At 38.9% G+C, this 23,769-nt stretch overlaps 1 protein-coding gene across 2 annotated transcripts in view; it reads left to right on the forward strand.

Moving 5' to 3' along the window:
* LOC133537848 (kalirin-like) overlaps positions 1 to 23,769 on the forward strand; it is a 229,473-nt gene that overhangs the window by 51,457 nt on the left and 154,247 nt on the right. For both annotated transcript variants that reach the window (XM_061878920.1, XM_061878919.1), the window contains exons 3-14: positions 3,236 to 3,350; positions 6,105 to 6,297; positions 6,364 to 6,537; positions 9,765 to 9,848; positions 9,949 to 10,080; positions 10,150 to 10,272; positions 14,927 to 15,049; positions 15,118 to 15,309; positions 15,433 to 15,564; positions 15,662 to 15,760; positions 17,568 to 17,699; positions 23,402 to 23,524. In XM_061878920.1, the coding sequence (XP_061734904.1) occupies positions 3,236 to 3,350; positions 6,105 to 6,297; positions 6,364 to 6,537; positions 9,765 to 9,848; positions 9,949 to 10,080; positions 10,150 to 10,272; positions 14,927 to 15,049; positions 15,118 to 15,309; positions 15,433 to 15,564; positions 15,662 to 15,760; positions 17,568 to 17,699; positions 23,402 to 23,524 (1,622 nt within the window). The remainder of the gene's footprint in view (positions 1 to 3,235; positions 3,351 to 6,104; positions 6,298 to 6,363; positions 6,538 to 9,764; positions 9,849 to 9,948; positions 10,081 to 10,149; positions 10,273 to 14,926; positions 15,050 to 15,117; positions 15,310 to 15,432; positions 15,565 to 15,661; positions 15,761 to 17,567; positions 17,700 to 23,401; positions 23,525 to 23,769) is intronic.

Genomic DNA, 23,769 nt, shown 5'->3' on the forward strand with positions numbered 1-23,769 from the left:
TGCCAAAATAAGCCTGAAGTTTTTACCTCCTGATGTAATAAAGACTCAGGAGTCCAAAGTGCTTTTTATCAGGAGCAAAACCCTCGCTAACGACTGTTAAAACTGTAGTTTAGCAGTCTTTGAAATCAAAGCAATCTTTTTTTTGTGTGTGTGTGTGTGTGTGTGTGTGTGTGTGTGTGTGTGCGTGCTACACACACCAGCCCTGAAGTTGTCATTAGCATATTTCTTTGTGCTGCGCTTAATGTCAGCGCTCTTTTGTCGCCAGAGACGTGTCCTTTTTGCAGGGCTGAACCCAAATCTGGTCTTTTGTGTCCAACAGTTTGTACAAATCCACTTTTTCGTCGGGAGTCCTAATCACAAAGTACTGCGCATACACCAGTATCACCTCCTCGTACTTGAAGTACTTTTCATCTCATTCTGTTTGTGTCCTTGTTCTTTGCAAGACATCAGAAAAACATGAACATGAATAATATCAGAAGTGAGCCTTAGTCGCAGCACCAAGACCAAAACCAAGACTTTGGTCAGACATGATCGCAAAATGGACACGGAAGATGGCTGGAGCTTTTCCCACAGCAGACCAAATGTGGCCTGCAGAAAAAAACATTAACTGGGACCAAAAAGTCCTTCTGGTCTCTGCTGGATTTGTGGCCGGCAGGAAGCGTGCAGGAAAAACATCTCGCGTAAGACCAACATGACTTATGTGGACCTCTGCCATGTGGCAGGCGTTCATGTGAGCGTGCCAAAGCTAACTGATATGCGAGAAGCACTCAAGCGTCACACTCCATGGCGCAGCTGTGCTGGCCCAACAACCAAATCTGAATTAAGGACTAAATATGACCCATTCATCCATCCGTCTTCTTCTGCTTGTCCCGGGTCAGGTCCCATGGGGCAGCAGCCTTAGTAGAGAAGCTCAGACTTGCCTCCGTCCAGCCACTTCGTCCAGCTCCTTCCAAGAAATCCCGAGGCGTTCCCGGATCAACCGGGACACATAGTCTGTCCAACGTGTCCTGGTCTCCTACTGTTCGGACCCGTCCTAAAAACCTCCCGAGGGAGGCGTCTGGGGGGCATCCTGACCACAGGCCCGAGCCAACTCATGACAGAACCTTTAGCCTTATCTCCAAAGGAGACGCTTAAAAACATAAACTTGTACCCGTGATCTTGTCCTTTCTGTCATAAATCTAAAGATCATGACCATAGGTGAGGATAGGGACGTGAATCGACCGGGAAATTTAGAGCTTTGCCTTCCAGCTGAGCTCCGTTTTCACCATGACGGTCCGACGCAGAGTCCACATGCTGCTGATCTCACAATTCACTCTTCCCTCACTGTCCATGTGGTACTTCAACTGCTCCACTTTTAAGGGAAGATCTCATCCGCAACCTGGAGACGAAATTTCGCCCTATTTCGGGCTAAAACCATGGACCCTAATTCCTAACCCTAACCCTCTCTGGATCGGTTCGCAGCTGAACAGTTATATTTGCACTAATGAACAATAATTTATACAAAATTATATTTACTCAAAGAAAAAATATGTGCAGAAATAAGCAATATTATTTGCAGAAAAGGCAATCATTTTTCCAAAGATTTAACAATCGTATATGTAATAATATGTATATATAGTATGTTTGTATTATCAAACAGCAATTTTGTATTATTACAATATAATATTAGCAAAATATTAACCATAGTATTTACCTTAACAACATTAATGTTGCAATAATAAACAATAATATTTATGGTAATAAACAATATTATTTGCATCAATAAACACAAATATTTGCATTATTAATGAGTACCTTTAATAATAATAGTGTTTGCATTATTAACAATAACATTGCTTTAATAAACAGTTATATTGCAATAATGAACAACAATTTTTACAAAAATCATGTTTACAAAAATAAACAATATTTTACATCAATAAACAAAAATATTTGCCAAGTAAATTGTAATTATGGGCAACAAATAAACAGTATTTGCAAAAAAGACAATCATATTTGCAAAAATTTAACAATCATACTTGTAACAAAAATCAATATTGTTTTTGCATTAATAAACAATAATATTGTATTAATAATTCATATAATTTGCAAAAACTAAACATCATGTTGGCGTGAATTATCAATAATATTTGCAATAAAAAACAATGTTATTTATATCAATAAGATTTGCAATAATTAACAATAATATTTGAATTAATAATTGATATTTGCTATAATAATAACCCATCCATCCATCCATCATCTTCCGCTTATCCGAGGTCGGGTCGCGGGGGCAGCAGCCTAAGCAGGGAAGCCCAGACTTCCCTATCTCCAGCCACTTCGTCTAGCTCTTCCCGGGGGATCCCGAGGCGTTCCCAGGCCAGCCGGGAGACATAGTCTTTCCACCGTGTCCTGGGTCTTCCCCGTGGCCTGTTTCAATATTTAACAATAAACAGTTATATTAAAATAATGAAGAGTATGAAACAATATATTTACAAAAATAAACAATGATATATTCCATCCATCCATTTTCTTCCACTTATTCCCATTTTGGGGTCGCGGGGGGCGCTGGCTGGCACCTATCACAGCTACAAACGGGCGGAAGGCGGGGTACAACCTGGACAAGTCGCTACCTCATCGCAGGGCCAACACAGATAGGCAGACAACATTCACACTCACATTCACACACTAGGGCCAATTTAGTGTTGCCAATCAACCTATCCCCAGCAATGATATATTTAAAAATAAAATATAATTTGTGCAAAAAATAAACAGTATTATTTCCAAATCATATTTGCAAAGATTTAACACTGTGTTCATATTTAATAGCATGTTTTTTGTATTAGTAAACAATAATATATTTATTCATAAATTATATTTGCGTTGCAAAAAATAAGCATTTGCAAATAATTCAAAATATTTGCATCAATCAACAATCGTGTTTGCAATAAATACAATATTATTTAAATTAATAATTGATATCTGCAATGATAATACTATTTTTATGAATAGCAATAATACGTTTAAGTAATAAAAAATAATATTCACAATAATATACAGTATTATTTGCAACAATGAACAATAATTTGTACAAAAATAAACAGTATAATTTTAAAAATCAAACAATCATATTTGTGATGATAAAAAATAATATTTACAATAATTAACAATAATTTTTACAATAATAAACATATTTGCTACACTAAACACTAGTTTCTGCAATAATGACCATGATACTGTTTATTATTGTACACAGGTGGGCGGGACAAACGAGGAGGTCCGATCCTGACGTTCCCGGCAAGAAGCAACCACGACCGAATAAAGCAGGAGGACCTGCGGAGGCTGGTCACGTACCTGTCCACAGTCCCCAGGTGCGCGACAAGCAGGGGTGCCAAATGGCGGCGGGATGAAGCGGGCAGCTTTTGATGCTGGTCCTGGTTGGTGTCGGCCGAATCAAAGCAGCAGATGGAGCCAGTTTAGATTTGCATGGGCATGAAAGCACTCGAGTGTTGGCAGCAGAACCACAGACGGACTCACTTCAAGCCTCTTTAGTCCCAGGGCAGGAACTGACCCGATCACTTGGCACGTTTTCACTTCACGGTCAATGATTCAAATAATGTCATTCATACAAGTGTCTCGCGTCTGGTTCAGTCCCTGGATTTGTGATGCCCCAGGATCCCAAACCTGGGTCGTCGGGCATGAGAGATGAGCGTGCTGGTTGCCAAGCTAAAAGCCCGTCAACTTCAAATATTTTGTTACTTAACCGAATAATGCCTCCTAGCATGCTAACGTTACTATGCCATCTTTTTTTTGGGCTAATTTTGCATGTATTCACCTCAGCATCAAATATCTTGTTACTCGACGAATCAATACCTCTTTGCATGCTAATGTTACTATACTATATTTTTTTGGGCTAATTTTGCAAGTGTACAAGTCAGCGTCAAATATTTTATTTGATGGAAAGATACCTCTTTGCATGCTAACGTTGGTATGCTAGCTTTTTTTTGTGCTAATTTTGCAAGTATACACCTCAGCCTCAGATATTGCATTTGACGGAATGATACCTTTTTATCATGCTAACATTAGTATGCTACCTTTTTTTTTGGCTGATTTTGCAAATGTACAAGTCAGCGTCAAATATTTTATTTGATGGAAAGATACCTCTTTGCATGCTAACGTTGGTATGCTAGCTTTTTTTTGTGCTAATTTTGCAAGTATACACCTCAGCCTCAGATATTGCATTTGACGGAATGATACCTTTTTATCATGCTAACATTAGTATGCTACCTTTTTTTTTGGCTGATTTTGCAAGTATACACCTCAGCGTCAAATATTTTGTTACGTGACGGAATGATGCCTGTAAGCATGCTAATGTTAGTATGCTAGCTTTTTTTATGAGCTAATTTAGTAGGTCTAAGCCTCAGTCATATTTTGGTATTTGATGCAGGGTAGCATTTTAAACAATTTTTTTAAGGTACACACCTCAGAGAGAGATATATTTCTGTACTTAACACGTTATAGTTAGCATTTTGCATGCTAACATTATCATGCTAGCTTTTTTTTAGCTTATTTAGCAGGGTTACACTTTAGTGTGGTATATTTTGGTATTATGTGATCCTAACTATGAGCATGCTATTGTGAGTATGTTAGCATAGTACTGTTAGCATGCTAGCTTTCTTAGCTCATTTTGCTCATCTTTTTTGTCACTTGACGCTATCTAACAAGCGTGCTAACTGTTAGCATTTCAGTCCAGTATAGGCTCTTCAACAAAACTTCGACTACAACCGCATTTTGTAGTTCTTTGAAAAAAGTCCAGATCAGGGGTCACCACCTCGGTGCCCGCGGGCGCCAGGTCGCACGTGAGGACCAGATGAGTCGCCCGCTGGTCTGTTCTAAAAATAGCTCAAATAGCAGCACTTACCAGTGAGCTGCCTCTATTTTTTAAATTGTATTTATTTACTAGCAAGCTGGTCTCGCTTTGCTCAACATTTTTAATTCTAAGAGAGAAAAAACTCAAATAGAATTTGAAAATACAAGAACATTTTTGAAAGACTTGGTCTTCACTTGTTTAAATAAATTCATTTATTTTTTTACTTTGCTTCTTAGAACTTTCAGAAAGACAATTTGGAGGAAAAATACAACCTCAAAAATCATTTTAGTATTTTTAAACACGTACACCTTTTTTCCTTTTAAATTCATTCCTCTTCTTTCCTGACAATTTAAATCAATGTTCAAGTAATTTTTTTTTTTAATTGTAAAGAGTAATAAATACATTTTCATTTAATTCTTCATTTTAGCTTCTGTTTTTTCAACAAAGTATATTTGTGAAATATTTCATTAAACTTATGATTAAAATTCAAAATAATTATTCTGGCAAATCTCTAAAATATGTAGAATCAGATTTAAATCTTATTTCAAAGTATTTTGAATTTCTTTTCAAATTTTTGTTCTGGAAAATCTAGAAGAAATAATGATTTGTCTTTGTTAGAAATATAGCTTGGTCCAATTTGTTATATATTCTAACAAAATGCAGATTGGATTTTAACCTATTTAAAACATCAACATCAAAATTCTAAAATTAATCTTAATCAGGAAAAATTTACTAATGAGTTTCCAGAAATTATTTTTTTAATTTTTTCAAAAAGATTCGAGTTAGCTAGTTTTTCTCTTCTTTTTTTCAGTTGAATTTTGAATTTTAAAGAGTCGAAATTGAAGATAAACTATGTTTTCCTGTTTTCTCCTCTTTCAGACTGTTCAATTAAGTGTTTTTTTCATCATTTATTTTCTACAAAAAACCTTCCGTAAAAGGAAAAAAAATGTACAACGGAATGACAGACAGAAATACCCATTTTATATATATATATGTATATATATAGATTTATTTATTAAAGGTAAATTGAGCAAATTGGCTATTTCTAGCAATTTATTTAAGTGTGTATCAAACTGGTAGCCCTTCGCATTAATCAGTACCCAAGAAGTAGATCTTGGTTTCAAAAAGGTGGGTGACCCCTGGTCTAGATATTGCTCCGGTTTTGAGGGTGAACACGCAACCTTTGAATTGTCAGTCTGTGGTTCTCCGTGGATCCCCGGTTCTAGAATCAAACAAGTTCTTGTTCTGTGTGCAGCGAGGATGTGTGCAAGCGAGGCTTCACTGTCATCATCGACATGCGCGGCTCCAAGTGGGAGTTGATCAAACCTCTCCTGAAGACCCTGCAGGAGTTCTTCCCGGCGGAGATCTGCGTGGCGCTCATCATTAAACCCGACAACTTCTGGCAGAAGCAGAAGACCAACTTTGGGAGCGCCAAGTTTTCCTTCGAGGTGGGCGTGCGTGCGTGCGTACGTATGTCCAGTATCTCCAGCTGACATGTTCCTGGGTCCCACCAGACCAGCATGGTGTCAGTAGAAGGTCTGGCCAAGCTGGTGGATCCTTCACAGCTGACGGACGACTTCGAAGGCTCCTTGGACTACAACCATGAGGAGTGGATGGACCTCCGAGTCTCCCTGGAGGAGTTCATGTCCAACGCTGTTCACCTGCTGTCCAGGCTGGAGGACCTGCAGGTGACACCATTAATGGATGAATGGGTGAAGCTGATTTATGGAGTGATTGATACATGGATGGACTGATTATTGGATGACTTCATGGATGAATTAGTGGCTGGAATAAACTGCGGTTGACTAGATAAATGAATGAATTGAACTATATATTGTTAAATCAAAGCCATCAAATGTTTTTCTTAATCCACAAAACTCATTCATTCATCAGTAGTTGCTACATGCATATACCCAAATATTAATCAGTTCATTGGGTCTTCTACAGATTGAGGAAGATGAGGTTGAATGAGTGGATGAACAATTATATCGCTGGCTGGCTGGATTAATTGGTGAATAGATCCATGAAATAATGAATGAATGAATCCAAAAATGGTTGGAAGGTTGAATTACAGGATGAATCCAACAATAGATGATAGGATGAACTGATGAATGAATTGCACCACAGTTGGAAGGATGAGCGGATGCTTTTTTAATGGAGGAATCCAATAGTGGATGGAATGATGAATGTTTTAATAGATTAATCCAACTGTAGTTTGAATGATGAATGGATGGATGACTTTGTGGATAAATCACACAATGATTGTAAAGATCAATGGGTAAATGTTTTAATGGATTAGTCCAAAAATGGTTGGAGGAATGAATGAATGTTAATATGAATGAATCCAACAATGGATAGAAGGATGAGTGAATGGATGCAGGTTTTGATAGATGAATCTCATAATGGAACGATGAATAGATGAATGAATTGATGTATTAATCTAACAATGGATGGATTAATTACTTGAAGTATGAATCCAACAATGAATGGAAGGATACATTAATGGATGACTTGATGTATGAATCCAACAACGGTTGGAAGGATGAATGGATAAATGACTTGATGTATGAATCCAACAATGGATGGAAGGATACATTAATGGATGACTTGATGTATGAATCCAACAACGGTTGGAAGGATGAATGGATAAATGACTTGATGTATGAATCCAACAATGGATGGAAGGATACATTAATGGATGACTTAATGTATGAATCCAACAACGGTTGGAACGATGAATGGATAAATGACTTGATGTATGAATCCAACAATGGATGGCAGGGTGAATGGACAGATTCATGTTTTAATAGATTAATTTCGCAATGGATGAATGCATTGATGTAGTAATCCAACAAGGGAGGGAAAGAATCATGATTTAATAAACTAATTACACAATAGATGAAAAAATGCACAGATTAATGACTTGATGTATGAATCCAACAATGGATGAAGGATGAATTGATGAATGACTTGATGTATGAATCCAACAAGGGTTTGAAAGATGAATGATTTGATGTATAAATCTAACAAAGGATTTATACATCTAAAAAAGGATGAATGGATGAAGAACTTGATGTATGAATACAACAATGATTGGATGTATCCAACAATAGATGGAAAGATTAATGGATGAATGATTTGATGTATGAATCCAATAGTGGATTCTAGGATGAATGGGTGAATGAATTGATGTATGAATCCAATAATGGATGGAAGGGTAAATGACTTGATGTGTGAATCCAACAGTGGGTGGAAGGATGAATGACATGATGTCTGAATCCAACAGTGGATGGAAGGATGAATGACTTGATGTATTAATCCAACAATGGAATGGAAGGATAAATGGATAAATGACTTGATATATGAATCGAACATTGGAAGGATGAATGACTTGATGTATGAATCCAACATTGGATGGAAGGATGAAAGGATGAATGATTTGATGTATGAATCCAACAATGGGTGGAAGGATAAATGGATAAAGGACTTGAAATATGAATCGAACATTGGAAGGATTAATGACTTGATGTATGAATCCAACATTGGATGGAAGGATGAAAGGATGAATGATTTGATGTATGAATCCAACAATGGGTGGAAGGATGGATGGATAAATGACTTGATGTATGAATCCAACAGTTGAAGGATGAATGACTTGATGTATGAATCCAACATTGGATGGAAGGATGAAAGGATAAATGACTTGATGTATGAATCCAACAATGGATGGAAGGATAAATGGATAAATGACTTGATATATGAATCGAACATTGGAAGGATGAATGACTTGATGTATGAATCCAACATTAGATGGAAGGATGAAAGGATTAATGATTTGATGTATGAATCCAACAATGGGTGGAAGGATGGATGGATGGATAAATGACTTGATGTATGAATCCAACAGTTGAAGGATGAATGACTTGATGTATGAATCCAACATTGGATGGAAGGATGAAAGGATAAATGACTTGATGTATGAATCCAACAATGGATGGAAGGATACATGGATAAATGACTTGATATATGAATCGAACATTGGAAGGATGAATGACTTGATGTATGAATCCAACATTGGATGGAAGGATGAAAGGATGAATGATTTGATGTATGAATCCAACAATGGGTGGAAGGATGGATGGATAAATGACTTGATGTATGAATCCAACAATGGATGGAAGGATGTATTGATGAATGACTTGATGTATGAATCCAATAAGAGTTTGAAGGATGAATGATTTGATGTATGAATCTAACAAAGGATGGATGAATGAATCCAAAAAAGGATGGATAAATGAATGGATGAAGAACTTGATGTATGAATCCAACACTGGATGGATGAATGACTTGATGTATGAATTCAACAATGATTGGATGAATCCAACAGTGGATGGAAAGATGAATGGATGAATTATTTGATGTATGAATCCAATAGTGGATGGAAGGATGAATGGGTGAATGACTTGATGTATGAATCCAACAATGGATGGAAGGGTGAATGACTTGATGTGTGAATCCAACAGTGGGTGGAAGGATGAATGGATGAATGACATGATGTATGAATCCAACAGTGGATGGAAGGATGAATGACTTGATGTATTAATCCAACAATGGAATGGAAGGATGAATGGATGAATGACTTGATGTATGAATCCAACAGTTGAAGGATGAATGACTTGATGTATGAATCCAACAATGGATGGAAGGATGAATGGATAAATGACCTGATGTATGAATCCAACAGTGGATGGAAGGATGTATGAATCCAACAATGGATGGAAGGATGAATGAATTGATGTGTAATGTCTGAATCCAAGGCTGAAAGGATGAATAATGAAAGGATGAATGAGGTGTTTGACTCCAGAAGTTGTATTATTTGCTGCTTGGATTAAACATGTGTTGTTTGGTGTGACAGGAAGTTCTGTCCAAGAAGGACTTCCCGTCTGACGTTGAAGGATCTCGGGGGCTGATAGAAGAACACACTCAGCTGAAGAAAAAGGTGAGGGCCATCTGGAGGTGAAGGATGATGGCTTGGTCGTCAGAGATGAGACCAGCTGGTGTGCAGAGTGTCAGCGTGATGTCTCCTGTTCCCGCTGAAGGTGCTGAAGGCTCCAGTGGAGGAGCTGGACCGGGAAGGCCAGCGCCTGCTGCAGTGCATCCGATGCAGCGACGGCTACTCGGGGAGGAGCTCCATCTCTGGCGCTTCTGACTTCCAGAGTCTGGTGCCTAAGGTAAAGGAGAGCTTGGAAGCAGAGACCAGTAGGGAGAAGACAGAGCAGCTAAGCGGGGTGTCTTCTCAGGTGGCCAGTCTGCTGGACAAGCTGCACTCCACCAGGCAACATCTCCACCAGACCTGGCACGTCAGGAAGCTGAAGCTGGACCAGTGCTTCCAGCTGCGCCTCTTTGAGCAGGACGCAGAGAAGGTGAGCAGCGTCCATCCAAATATCTTTGTGGCGATCAAGTGCCCGCTGTCATGTGACCTAAAGGACAACATCTGCGCTATCGTCATGTGACGCAACGCTGTTAGCTGCAGCTTCCATTTATCATCTTGTCCAACATCTCCTCTGTGAAGGAAAGTATGAAGGTGGAGCTGCAACCAATCAGACAATGTTGCCTTCACTGACACACACATACTGTCTGACACTTGTGTTGCCTTCACTGACACACACATACTGTCTGACACTTGTGTTGCCTTCACTGACACACATACAATCCAAAACATGTGTTTTCTTCACTGACACTCACATACAATCTGATACACATGTTGCCTTCACTGATACACACGTACAATCAGACAATATTGCCTTCTCTGACACACACATACAATCTGACGCACGTGTTGCCTTCACTGACACACACACATATAATCAGACAATGTTGCCTACACTGACACACACATACACTCTGACACATGTCTTGCCTTCACTGACACACACATACAATCCGACACATGTCTTGCCTTCACTGACACACACATACAAACTGACAGACACACACACACACACAATCTGAAACACGTGTTGCCTTCACTGACACACACATACAATCTGACACACATGTTGCCTTCACTGACACACACACAATCAGACAATATTGCCTTCTCTGACACTCACATACAATCTGATACACATGTTGCCTTCACTGACACACACGTACAATCAGACAATATTGCCTTCTCTGACACACATATACAATCTGACGCACGTGTTGCCTTCACTGACACACACATATAATCTGACACGTCTTGCCTTCACTGACACACACACACAATCTGACACACACACACACACACACACACACACACACACACACACACACACACACACACACACACACACACACACATACTGTCTGACACTTGTGTTGCCTTCACTGACACACACATACTGTCTGACACTTGTGTTGCCTTCACTGACACACATACAATCCAAAACATGTCTTGCCTTCACTGACACTCACATACAATCTGATACACATGTTGCCTTCACTGACACACACGTACAATCAGACAATATTGCCTTCTCTGACACTCACATACAATCTGAAACACGTGTTGCCTTCACTGACACACACGTACATTTAGACAATATTGCCTTCTCTGACACACACATACAATCTGATGCACGTGTTGCCTTCACTGACACACACATATAATCAGACAATGCTGCCTACACTGACACACACATACAATCTGACACGTCTTGCCTTCACTGACACACATATACAATCTGACACACACACACACACAATCTGACACTCGTGTTGCCTTCACTGACATACACATACAATCTGACACACATGTTGCCTTCACTGACACACACGTACAATCAGAAAATATTGCCTTCTCTGACACACATACAATCTGACGCACGTGTTGCCTTCACTGACACACACATATTATCAGACAATGTTGCCTACACTGACACACACACATACAATCTGACACATCTCTTGCCTTCACTGACACACACATACAATCTGACACACACAAAATCTGAAACACGTGTTGCCTTCACTGACACACATACAATCTGACACACATGTTGCCTTCACTGACACACACGTACAATCAGAAAATATTGCCGTCTCTGACACACACATAAAATCTGACGCACGTGTTGCCTTCACTGACACACATATAATCAGACAACGTTGCCTACACTGACACACATACAATCTGACACATCTCTTGCCTTCACTGACACACACATGAAATCTGACACACACACACACACACACACACACACACACAATCTGAAACATGTGTTGCCTTCACTGACACACATACAATCTGACACACATGTTGCCTTCACTGACACACATTCTGTCTGACACTTGTGTTGCCTTCTTCACTGACATACACATACAATCTGACACTTGTGTTGCCTTCACTGACACACACATACAATCTGACACACACACACACACACACGCACAATCTGAAACACGTGTTGCCTTCACTGACACGCACATACAATCTGACACACATGTTGCCTTCACTGACACACATTCTGTCCGACACTTGTGTTGCCTCCTTCACTGACATACACATACAATCTGACACTCGTGTTGCCTTCACTGACACACACATACTATCTGACAGACATGTTGCCTTCTCTAACTTACACATACAATCTGACACTCAAGTTGCCTCCTTCACTAACATACACATACAATCTGACAGTCGTGTTGCCTTCACAGAGACACACATACAATCTGATACAAATGTTGCCTTCACTGACACACACGTACAATCAGACAATATTGCCTTCACTGACACACACATACAATCTGACACATGTGTTGCCTTCACTGACACACACGTAGAATCAGACACACGTGTTGCCTTCACTGACACACACGTACAATCAGACAATGTTGCCTTCACTGACACACAAATACAATCTAAAACACGTCTGGCCTTCACTGACACACACATACAATCTGACGCACGTGTTGCCTTCACTGACACACACATATAATCAGACAATGTTGCCTACACTGACACACACATACAATCTGACACATGTCTTGCCTTCACTGACACACACATACAATCTAACACACATGTTGCCTTCACTGACACACACACAATCAGACAATATTGCCTTCTCTGACACTCACATCCAATCTGATACACATGTTGCCTTCACTGACACACACGTACAATCAGACAATATTGCCTTCTCTGACACACACATACAATCTGACACACACACACACACACACACACACACGCAATCTGAAACACGTGTTGCCTTCACTGACACACACATACAATCTGACACACATGTTGCCTTCACTGACACACACGTACAATCAGACAAAATTGCCTTCTCTGACACTCACATACAATCTGATACACATGTTGCCTTCACTGACACACACGTACATTTAGACAATATTGCCTTCTCTGACACACACATACAATCTGATGCACGTGTTGCCTTCTCTGACACACATACAATCTGATGCACGTGTTGCCTTCACTGACACACACATATAATCAGACAATGTTGCCTACACTGACACACACATACAATCTGACACGTCTTGCCTTCACTGACACACACATACAATCTGACACGCACACACACACAATCTGACACTCGTGTTGCCTTCACTGACATACACATACAATCTGACACACATGTTGCCTTCACTGACACACACGTACAATCAGACAATATTGCCTTCTCTGACACACACATACAATCTGACACATGTGTTGCCTTCACTGACACACACATATTATCAGACAATGATGCCTGCACTGACACACACACACATACAATCTGACACATCTCTTTCCTTCACTGACACACACATACAATCTGACACACACACACACACACACACACACACACACACACACACAATCTGAAACACGTGTTGCCTTCACTGACACACACATACAACCTGACACACATGTTGCCTTCACTGACACACACGTACAATCAGACAATATTGCCTTCTCTGACACACACATAAAATCTGACGCACGTGTTGCCTTCACTGACACACACATATAATCAGACAATGTTGCCTACACTGACACACACATACAATCTGACACATCTCTTGCCTTCACTGACACACACACACACAATCTGAAACATGTGTTGCCTTCACTGACACACATGCAATCTGACACACATGTTGCCTTCACTGACACACACATTCTGTTTGACACTTGTGTTGCCTTCTTCACTGACATACACATACAATCTGACACTTGTGTTGCCTTCACTGACACACACATACAATCTGACACACACACACACACACACACACACACACACACACACACAATCTGAAACACATGTTGCCTTCACTGACACGCACATACAATCTGACACACATGTTGCCTTCACTGACACACATTCTGTCCGACACTTGTGTTGCCTCCTTCACTGACATACACATACAATCTGACACTTGTGTTGCCTTCACTGACACACACATACTATCTGACAGACATGTTGCCTTCTCTGACTTACACATACAATCTGACACTCAAGTTGCCTCCTTCACTAACATACACATACAATCTGACAGTCGTGTTGCCTTCACTGAGACACACATACAATCTGATACAAATGTTGCCTTCACTGACACACACGTACAATCAGACAATATTGCTTTCACTGACACACACATACAATCTGACACACGTGTTGCCTTCACTGACACACACGTAGAATCAGACACACGTGTTGCCTTCACTGACACACACGTACAATCAGACAATGTTGCCTTCACTGACACACAAATACAATCTAAAACACGTCTTGCCTTCACTGACACACACATACAATCCGACACACAAAAACTGACACATTTTGCCTTCACTGACACACACAAAAAATTGACACCCATGTTGCCTTCACCGACACACACAAACTGACACTTGTTGCCTTCACTGACACACACATACAATCTGAAATATGTGTGGCCTTCAATGACATACAAACCACATGTGTAAATCCAAAGTGAAGTAGCTCTGCCCACATGTGGCCACTATGGGGAGATGCCTGATGCTAAGCTAGGCTAACGCGAGTGCGGCTGTGTGTGCAGATGTTCGACTGGATCATCCACAACAAGGAGCTGTTCCTGCAGAGCCACACAGAAATCGGGCGAGCGTACCAACACGCCGCCGAGCTGCAGACGCAGCACAACCACTTCGCCATGAACTCCATGGTAACCCGCGCGCCAACCCCCGCTTTTGCTCCGCTGGCGCCCCCCAACTGGTTTGTGCCTCCCCGCAGAACGCCTACGTCAACATCAACAGGATCATGTCGGTGGCCGCCCGCCTGGCGGAAGCGGGCCACTACGCCTCTGCGCAGATCAAACAGATCTCGGCTCAACTGGACCAGGACTGGAAGAGCTTCGCCGCCGCTCTGGATGAGCGCTCCACCATCCTCGCCATGTCGTCCGTTTTCCACCAGAAGGCAGAACAGGTTGGCAGGAGATTGTGATTCAAGTCTGAAAAAGAACTTACAAGACGGAGGAAAAAGGCGCCACTACAGGGCGACAGACAACCAGAGAGAAAATCGCTCTAATGAAGTTTTTCTTCCCTCCAGTTCTTGTCGGAGGTGGAGGCCTGGTGCAAGGTCTGCAGCGAGGGCGGGCTGCCGTCCGAGATGCAGGAGCTGGAGCTGGCCATCCACCGCCATCAGAGCCTCTACGAGCAGGTCACCCAGGCCTACGCCGAGGTACACGCCTTGAAGAAGTCCATTTCCCGTTCCGCTGCTGCCAGAGCGCCGAATAGACCCCTTCAACTCGTTCTGATTTTCTCTCCCTGACTTCCAGGTGAGTCAAGACGGGAAAACCCTCCTGGACGTCCTGCAAAGGCCCCTCAGTCCCGGCAACTCGGAGTCCCTGACGGCCACTGCCAATTACTCAAAAGCAGTGAGTGACTCTTCTTCTGCACTTTCAGAGGAAATACCACTCGGGGTGTCTCGATCCCATACCGATATCAGTCCGGTATCACCAAAAAACAAGCATTAGATTGCACGGGCTTGGGTGTAAATTTTCCAAGGTATGGACTACTACGAGTTAGCAGCATCACATCAGCTAAGCACACAATAGCACACAAGATAGACATACCGGTACAGTTGAAAGAATAGTGTGAAACAGCACGTTTATAATAATTTTATAATTAGAATCATATAATTATTATACTTTTATAAAATGTATTATGATTATTACGTAAATTATTTCACTTAATTTATTTTATCAATGCCTTTTATGTATTATAACATGTTTATTCATACTACACACACACGCACACACACACACACACACACACATTTAATTTTTTTTCTTGAGATTGTTTTTCATCATGCAAAGTGACAAGAAGTGAAATAAAGTGTATATATTAATAATAATGTATTTTTTTTAAAGGAAATGTTCTTACTTATATGTATCTAAAAACCCTAAAAAGTAAACACTAATTTTCATAGCTGCAATATAATTATTTATTTTATTACTATTAAAATTATTTGTGTTGTGGTTTGTGCAGCCCTTTGAGACACTAGTGATTTAGGGCTATATAAGTAAACATTGATTGATTGATTGAATTATATCATTACTAACATATCATTATTATACCTTTATATAATAATTAATTAATATATATATTTTTAAAATGTTTCTTAATTGATTTTATTGTTGTCGTTTATTTGTTATAAGACGTTTATTTATAATACATATATATATATATATATATATATATATATATATATATATATATATATACATATACATGTATACTGTATATGTATATATATATATATATATATATATATATATAAATATATATATATATACATGTATATGTATACATATACATGTATACATATACATGTATATATGTGTGTGTATTTGTGTTTCATTTATATTTTTTCTTGAGGACATTTTGTTTCTAATCCTGCAAAGTGACCCACGGTGAAATAAAGTGTATGTATTAATGATAATGTATTTTTTTAAGGAAATCTTCCTCCTTATATTTATTTACCATTAAAGGGAATAAGCGGTAGAAAATGAATGAATGAATGAATGAATGGTATTCAATAAATCACGAGACAATATCTGTGCAAAAAAAAACCTAATTAAAAATATGCATAGTTGCAATAGTGTATATTTAATATTAATATGAAATATACACTATTGTTATATATAATATTTATTTTTTATTATTTATATAATTATTATGAGAATTTTATGATTAACATAATGACATATAATATAAGTATTTTAAAGTATATTTTTATTTTTTGTATTTTATTATGGGATATCTATTTTTTTTTCCTTCAATCATTTGCTGACTAATTAATAACAAATCTGTATGTCTATTTTTTTAGGCGATTTTGGAGATTAGGAGATTTTGTTTGTAATTCTGCAAAGTGACTAAAAAAGTGTACCGTACTGTATATATTCATAATAATTTATAAAAGCCCAAAAAAGAAAATAATTATTTCTAATTTAGTCAATTGTCTTTTTGATTTGATCATTGTTATTAAAATTATTATAATTATTATCATCTAATTTTTATACTTTTATATAGTGTATTATAATTATTTTGTAATTATTTATTTGATTTTATTTAACTATTGACATTTATTTATTACAAGATGTTTATTAATACTATATATTTAATTGTATTTTGTAATTTATGTATTTTATTTTGTTTTAATTTTCCTAAAACCTTGTTTAGGTCCACTGTATCCTGGATGTGGTTCATGAAGTGCTCCACCATCAGCGTCGTCTGGAGAACATTTGGCAGCACCGAAAAGTCCGCCTGCACCAGAGACTGCAGCTGTGTGTCTTCCAGCAGGACGTCCAGCAGGTAAAACACACCCACACACACAAGCACACACACACACACACACACACACACACACACACACACACACACACACACACACACACAAACTGCCGTTGTGTCCTTGGGCAAGACACTTTACCCACCTGCTCCCAGTGCCACCCACACTGGTTTAAATGTAACTTAGATATTGGGTTTCACTATGTAAAGCGCTTTGAGTCACTAGAGAAAAGCGCTATATAAATATAATTCACATCACATCACACACGTACACTTACACACTTGCTGTAGGTTAAAATAAAAACAAATCCTCCTCAAACTCCTCAAAAAGCACCAATCCACACAGAAACACGTGCCAGAGCAACAGGTGGCGCTATAACTGTTATGCATGTTAACCCATGAGAAGCCTCTACAGGAAGTTGCCTTGTCCCCAAATGGTCCTAAAGTGTGCGTGTAAATGTGTTGGAAGAACAATTAATGTTTAAGATGGTCAAGCAAACAAAATAAAAATGGAGAATGTGAGGATGACAGAACACCAAAAGTCATTATCACTTTTAATATTAATAGTTATCAAAACTGTTAATATTAGTAGTTATCATCACTATTAATATTAATAGTTATCATCCCTGTTAATATTAATAGTTATCTTCACTGTTAATATGAATAGTTATTATAACTGTTAATATGAATAGTTATTATCATTGTTAATATTAATAGTTATAATCACTGTTACGATTAATAGCTATTATCACTGTTATTATTAGTAGTTATTATCACTGTTTGTACTAATAGTTATCATCACTGTTAATATGAATAGTTATTATAACTGTTAATATAATTAGTTGTTATCATTGTTAATATCAACAGTTATTATCACTGTAAATATTAAGTTATTATCACTGTTACGATTAAAAGTTATCATCACTGTTATTATTAATAGTTATCATCACTGTTAATAGTAATAGTTATAATCTCTGTTAATATGAATAGCTATTATAACTGTAAATATGAATAGTTATTATCACTGTTACTATTAATAGTTATTATCACTGTTACGATTAAAAGTTATCATCACTGTTATTATTAATAGTTATCATCACTGTTAATAGTAATAGTTATAATCTCTGTTAATATGAATAGCTATTATAACTGTAAATATGAATAGTTATTATCACTGTTACTATTAATAGTTATTATCACTGTTAATATTAATAGTTGATATCACTGTTAATATTAATAGTTATTATAACTGTTAATATCAATATTTATTCGAACTGTTAATCTTAATAGTAAATTTAACTGTTAATATCAATACTTATTATCACTGTTACAATTGATAGCTATTATCCCTGTTATTATTAATAGTTATTATCACTGTTTATATTAAGTTATCATCACTGTTAATATGAATAGTTATTATAACTGTTAATATAATTAGTTATTATCATTGTTAATATCCACAGTTATTATCACTGTAAATATTAAGTTATTATCACTGTTACGATTAAGTTATCATCACTGTTATTATTAATAGTTATCATCACTGTTAATATTAATAGTTATAATCTCTGTTAATATGAATAGCTATTATAACTGTAAATATGAATAGTTCTTAGGGACGGCGTGGCGCAGTGGGGAGAGTGGCTGTGCGCAACCCGAGCGTCCCTGGTTCAATTCCCACCTAGTACCAACCTCGTCACGTCCGTTGTGTCCTGAGCAAGACACTTCACCCTTGGTCCTGATGGGTGCTGGTTGGCGCCTTGCATGGCAGCTCCCTCCATCAGTGTGTGAATGTGTGTGTGAATGGGTAAATGTGGAAGTAGTGTCAAAGCGCTTTGAGTACCTTGAAGGTAGAAAAGCGCTATACAAATACAACCCATTTATCATTTATCAGTGTTACGATGAATATTTATTATTACTCTTATTATTAATAGTTATCACTGTTAATATGAATATTTATTATAACTGTTAATAATAATAGTTATTATCACTGTTCTCTGGGGCGGTATAGCTCGGTTGGTAGAGCAGCCGTGTCAGCAATTTGAGGGTTGCAGGTTCGATTCCCGCTTCCGCCATCCTAGTCACTGCCGTTGTGTCCTTGGGCAAGACACTTTACCCACCTGCTCCCAGTGCCACCCACACTGGTTTAAAAGTGTAACTTAGACATTGGGTTTCACTATGTAAAGTGCTTTGAGTCACTAGAGAAAAGCGCTAAATAAATATAATTCACACTTCATCACTGTTAATATTAATAGTTATTATCACTGTTAATAGTTTATATCACTGTTAATATTAATAGTTATTATAACTGTTAATATTAATATGTATTCGAACTGTTAATCTTAATAGTAAATTTAGCTGTTAATATTAATACTTATTATCACTGTTGATATTAATAGTCATTATCACTGTTATTATCCATCCATCCATTTTCTACCGCTTGTTCCTTTTGGAGTCGTGGGTGGTGCTGGAGCCTATCTCAGCTGCATTCGGGCGGTAGGCGGGTTGTACTGTTGTTATTAATAGTTATTATCACTGTTAATATTATAGTTATTATAAATGTTAATATTAAAAGGTATTATCACTGTTAATATTAATGGTTTATATCCTGTTAATATTAATAGTTATCACTGTCAATATTAATAGTGATTATCCCTGTTAATATTAATAGTAATTGTCACTGTTAATATTAATAGTTATTATAACTGTTAATACTAATAGTCATTATCACTGTTAATATTAATAGTTATCATAACTCTTAATATTAATAGTGATGATGACTGTTAATATTAATAGTTATCACTGTTAATATTAATAGTTAGAACTCAAAAAAATGATGTCTGAGTGTGTGTTCTTACTGCTATCTAGGGTCTGCTGTGAAGTATGTGTGGTGTAAAAGAAGTAAAACATCAATACAGTATTTGTTCTCAATTTCTCTCATATTGTCTTTATTATTATTGATGTTGATCAATATTTTTAATCCTGAATTAAATTTAAAGTCTGGTTTTATTTACCAATATTTGTAATTTAATCTAACTCAATTCAATGTAATCAACCTAAACTAATTTAAATTAATTCAATATATCCATCCATCCATTTCCTACCGCTTATACCCTTTTGGGGTAGCAAGGGGTGCTAGTGCCTATTTCAGCTACAATCGGGCGCAAGGCGGCGTACACCCTGGACAAGTCGCTACCTCATCGCGGGGCCTAATTCATTATAATATAATTTTATTTTTAATCTTAATTTAGATTTTAGGGGAAGGACTTTTGGTCCATCCAGTCCACATATAAGGTCTTATGTGACCCAGGAGAAGAACTTTTGGTCCATCAAGTCCACCTCGAAGGTCTTTTGTGACCCAGGAGGAGGACTTTCGGTCCATCCAGTCCACATCTCAGCTCTTATGTGACCCAAGAGAAGCACTTTAGGTCCATCCAGTCCACATCTAAGGTCTTATGTGACCCAAGAGAAAGACTTTTGGTCCATCAGGTCCACATCCGAAGTCTTATGTGACCCAGGAGACAATCTTTTGGCTCATCTAGTCCACATTGAAGGTCTTATGTTACACATGAAAAGGACTTTTGGTCCATTCAATCCACATCTAAAGTCTTATGTGACGCAGGAGGTGGACTTTTGGTCCATTCAGTTCACATCTAAGGTCTTATGTGAACCAGGAGGCGGACTTTTGGTCCATTCAGTCCACACTTCAGGTCTTATGTGACCCAGGAGAAGGACTTCTGGTCCATCTAGTCCACATTGAAGGTCTTATGTGACCCAGGAGAAGGACTTTTGGTCCATTGAGTCGACATCGAATATCTTATGTGACCCAGGAGAAGGACTTTTGGTCCATCCAATCCACATCTAAAGTCTTGTGTATAGGAGAAGGACTTTTGGTCCATCCAGACCACATCAAAGGTCTTATGTGACCCAGGAGGTGGACTTTTGGTCCATCCAGTTCACATCTAAGGTCTTATGTAACATAGGAGAAGGACTTTCGATCTATTCAGTCCACATCTAAGGTCTTATGTAACCCAGGAGAAGGACCTTTGGTCTATCCAGTCCACATTGAAGGTCTTATGTGACCCAGGAGACGGGGAGACAAAGAGAGTGGAAGGACAAAGTGAAAAAAAGATCACATGGTCATAAATTCAACGGCAGTCGCTGGCCAAACATATCCGTCATGTATCGGCGACTACAAGGCCTTGGAGACGCCGCCTAAGCACTCGATGGATGGCGGCGTGGAAGAGGAGACGTGCGCACGGAAAGTGCCGCACACCGCCAAGGTGGAATAAATCTCAGCCCAAAGGGGTGGATGGGGATGATATGAGGTGTGCAGTTTTCTCTGGCAGCTTTGAACTTTGCGCATCATAAACGCACCTCAGCGCCACAGAAGCGTCTTCACAAGGGGACAAGACTCCTTTTAGCATCTTTTAATTTCACAATCATGTTCCTGACATGACCTTCAAACTTAAACGGCCTCCATTCTGTCAGTCTGGGTGGCTGTTCTGCAGTTTGTTCCTTGCGGATGTGCTGCTGCCATGTCATACATATAATTTTGGTTTTCAGGTGCCATTTTTGGGGGGGGATTTGAACTATTTTCAGCAATTCTTCCCCTGCGGACTTGACTCACTAATAACCCTCATCCCGAAATTCTGAAAAATCTCCATAACTTCGCGAACTAGCTACCTAGCAAGCGCATCGATGTAGAAGTAGATCAACAGTGTTGCGCAATCGTGGAAACGTAAACAAGATTTGGAGAGAGGACACAGTCAGACACAAAGGACTTTACGCTTAGGATGGGTATCCTACGGTACCAATTCCCGGTACCTTGGACTCGGTGCCGGTACTCAACGCTACCAATTTTCGTTACTATTGTGTGTGTCAATAAATGTGGGGCATGCTGCCCTGCCCAAGATGACGGCAAGAAGGCGGAGGATGCGGCGGAGCAGAGAGGCGGGGCTTTCCGCCAGCGCCGCCGCCACAATTTGACTCAGGTGCGTGGCACACACACCTGCACACAGTTAATTCATCTCCTCCTGCTGTGTAAAAGGGGAGAAGGAGGAGAGATCAAGGGAGGAGTTGGAGAGCCTGCAGGAGCGGATGAAGAGCGATCGGAGAGAGACGGAAAGGAGAGACGGAGCGCACGACAACGACGCAGCCGACTGAAGGAGAGCGAGGAGCGAGCAGCGGACGGAAAGGCTGAAAAGCAACCCGGCACAAGACACAATTATTGAAAGAATAAAAGAGTCAAACCCGCTAAAAAGCATGTCCTTCCATGGTGATCTGCTGAACCCGAGCGACGACGGCTTAAGACCGTCACAATGTGAATTGTTTAAAGAGGTGTATAAATCGCCATTTAAAATCGCTAATGCTAATCAGTAGCATGTCAGTAGCAAAGCCAATGTATATTAGCATCAAGCTAGCGCATTTTTGAAAAAGTGCAGCCTGGCTCTACGTTTTTTTGTGTCAATGTGATTTTGCGCACAACCCAGGTACCGTAACATTTCACCGTTGGATTTTATGTGTATCGGTGTCCAGTAGAGGATTGGGTCAGTCCCGAAAAAGTACCGGACTAAGTAACCATCCCTAATCCCGTGACAAAAGACTGAACTCATATGATTTGAGTAGGATGACGCCATCTGCTGGATGTGTCGGGGCTCTGCATCATCACTGAAGGTGTGAAAGGATGGCAGGAAAGCAGTGACCGTTTCTTCTCTCCTCATCAGGTGATGGACTGGATCGAGAACCACGGTGAGGCGTTCCTCAGCAAACACACCGGCGTGGGAAAGTCTCTTCATCGAGCTCGGGCCCTGCAGAAACGACACGACGACTTTGAGGACGTGGCTCAGGTCAGGAACGGCGTTTTGCTATGTTTGCTTCAAGTTCACAACTTTGGTGGAAGTTACAGTCTATATATATATATATATATACATATATATATATATATATATATATATATATGTATATGTAGGTGTGGGAAAAAAATCACAAGATTACTTAATCTCTACAGATCTGTTTCATGAGGGGTTCCCTCAATCATCAGGAGATTTTAATGGAAGCATTCACATACAATGGTTTATATAGGGCACATCCA

This window comes from Nerophis ophidion, linkage group LG19, assembly GCF_033978795.1.
Source record: "Nerophis ophidion isolate RoL-2023_Sa linkage group LG19, RoL_Noph_v1.0, whole genome shotgun sequence".
In the NCBI taxonomy this organism is placed as follows: domain Eukaryota; kingdom Metazoa; phylum Chordata; class Actinopteri; order Syngnathiformes; family Syngnathidae; genus Nerophis; species Nerophis ophidion.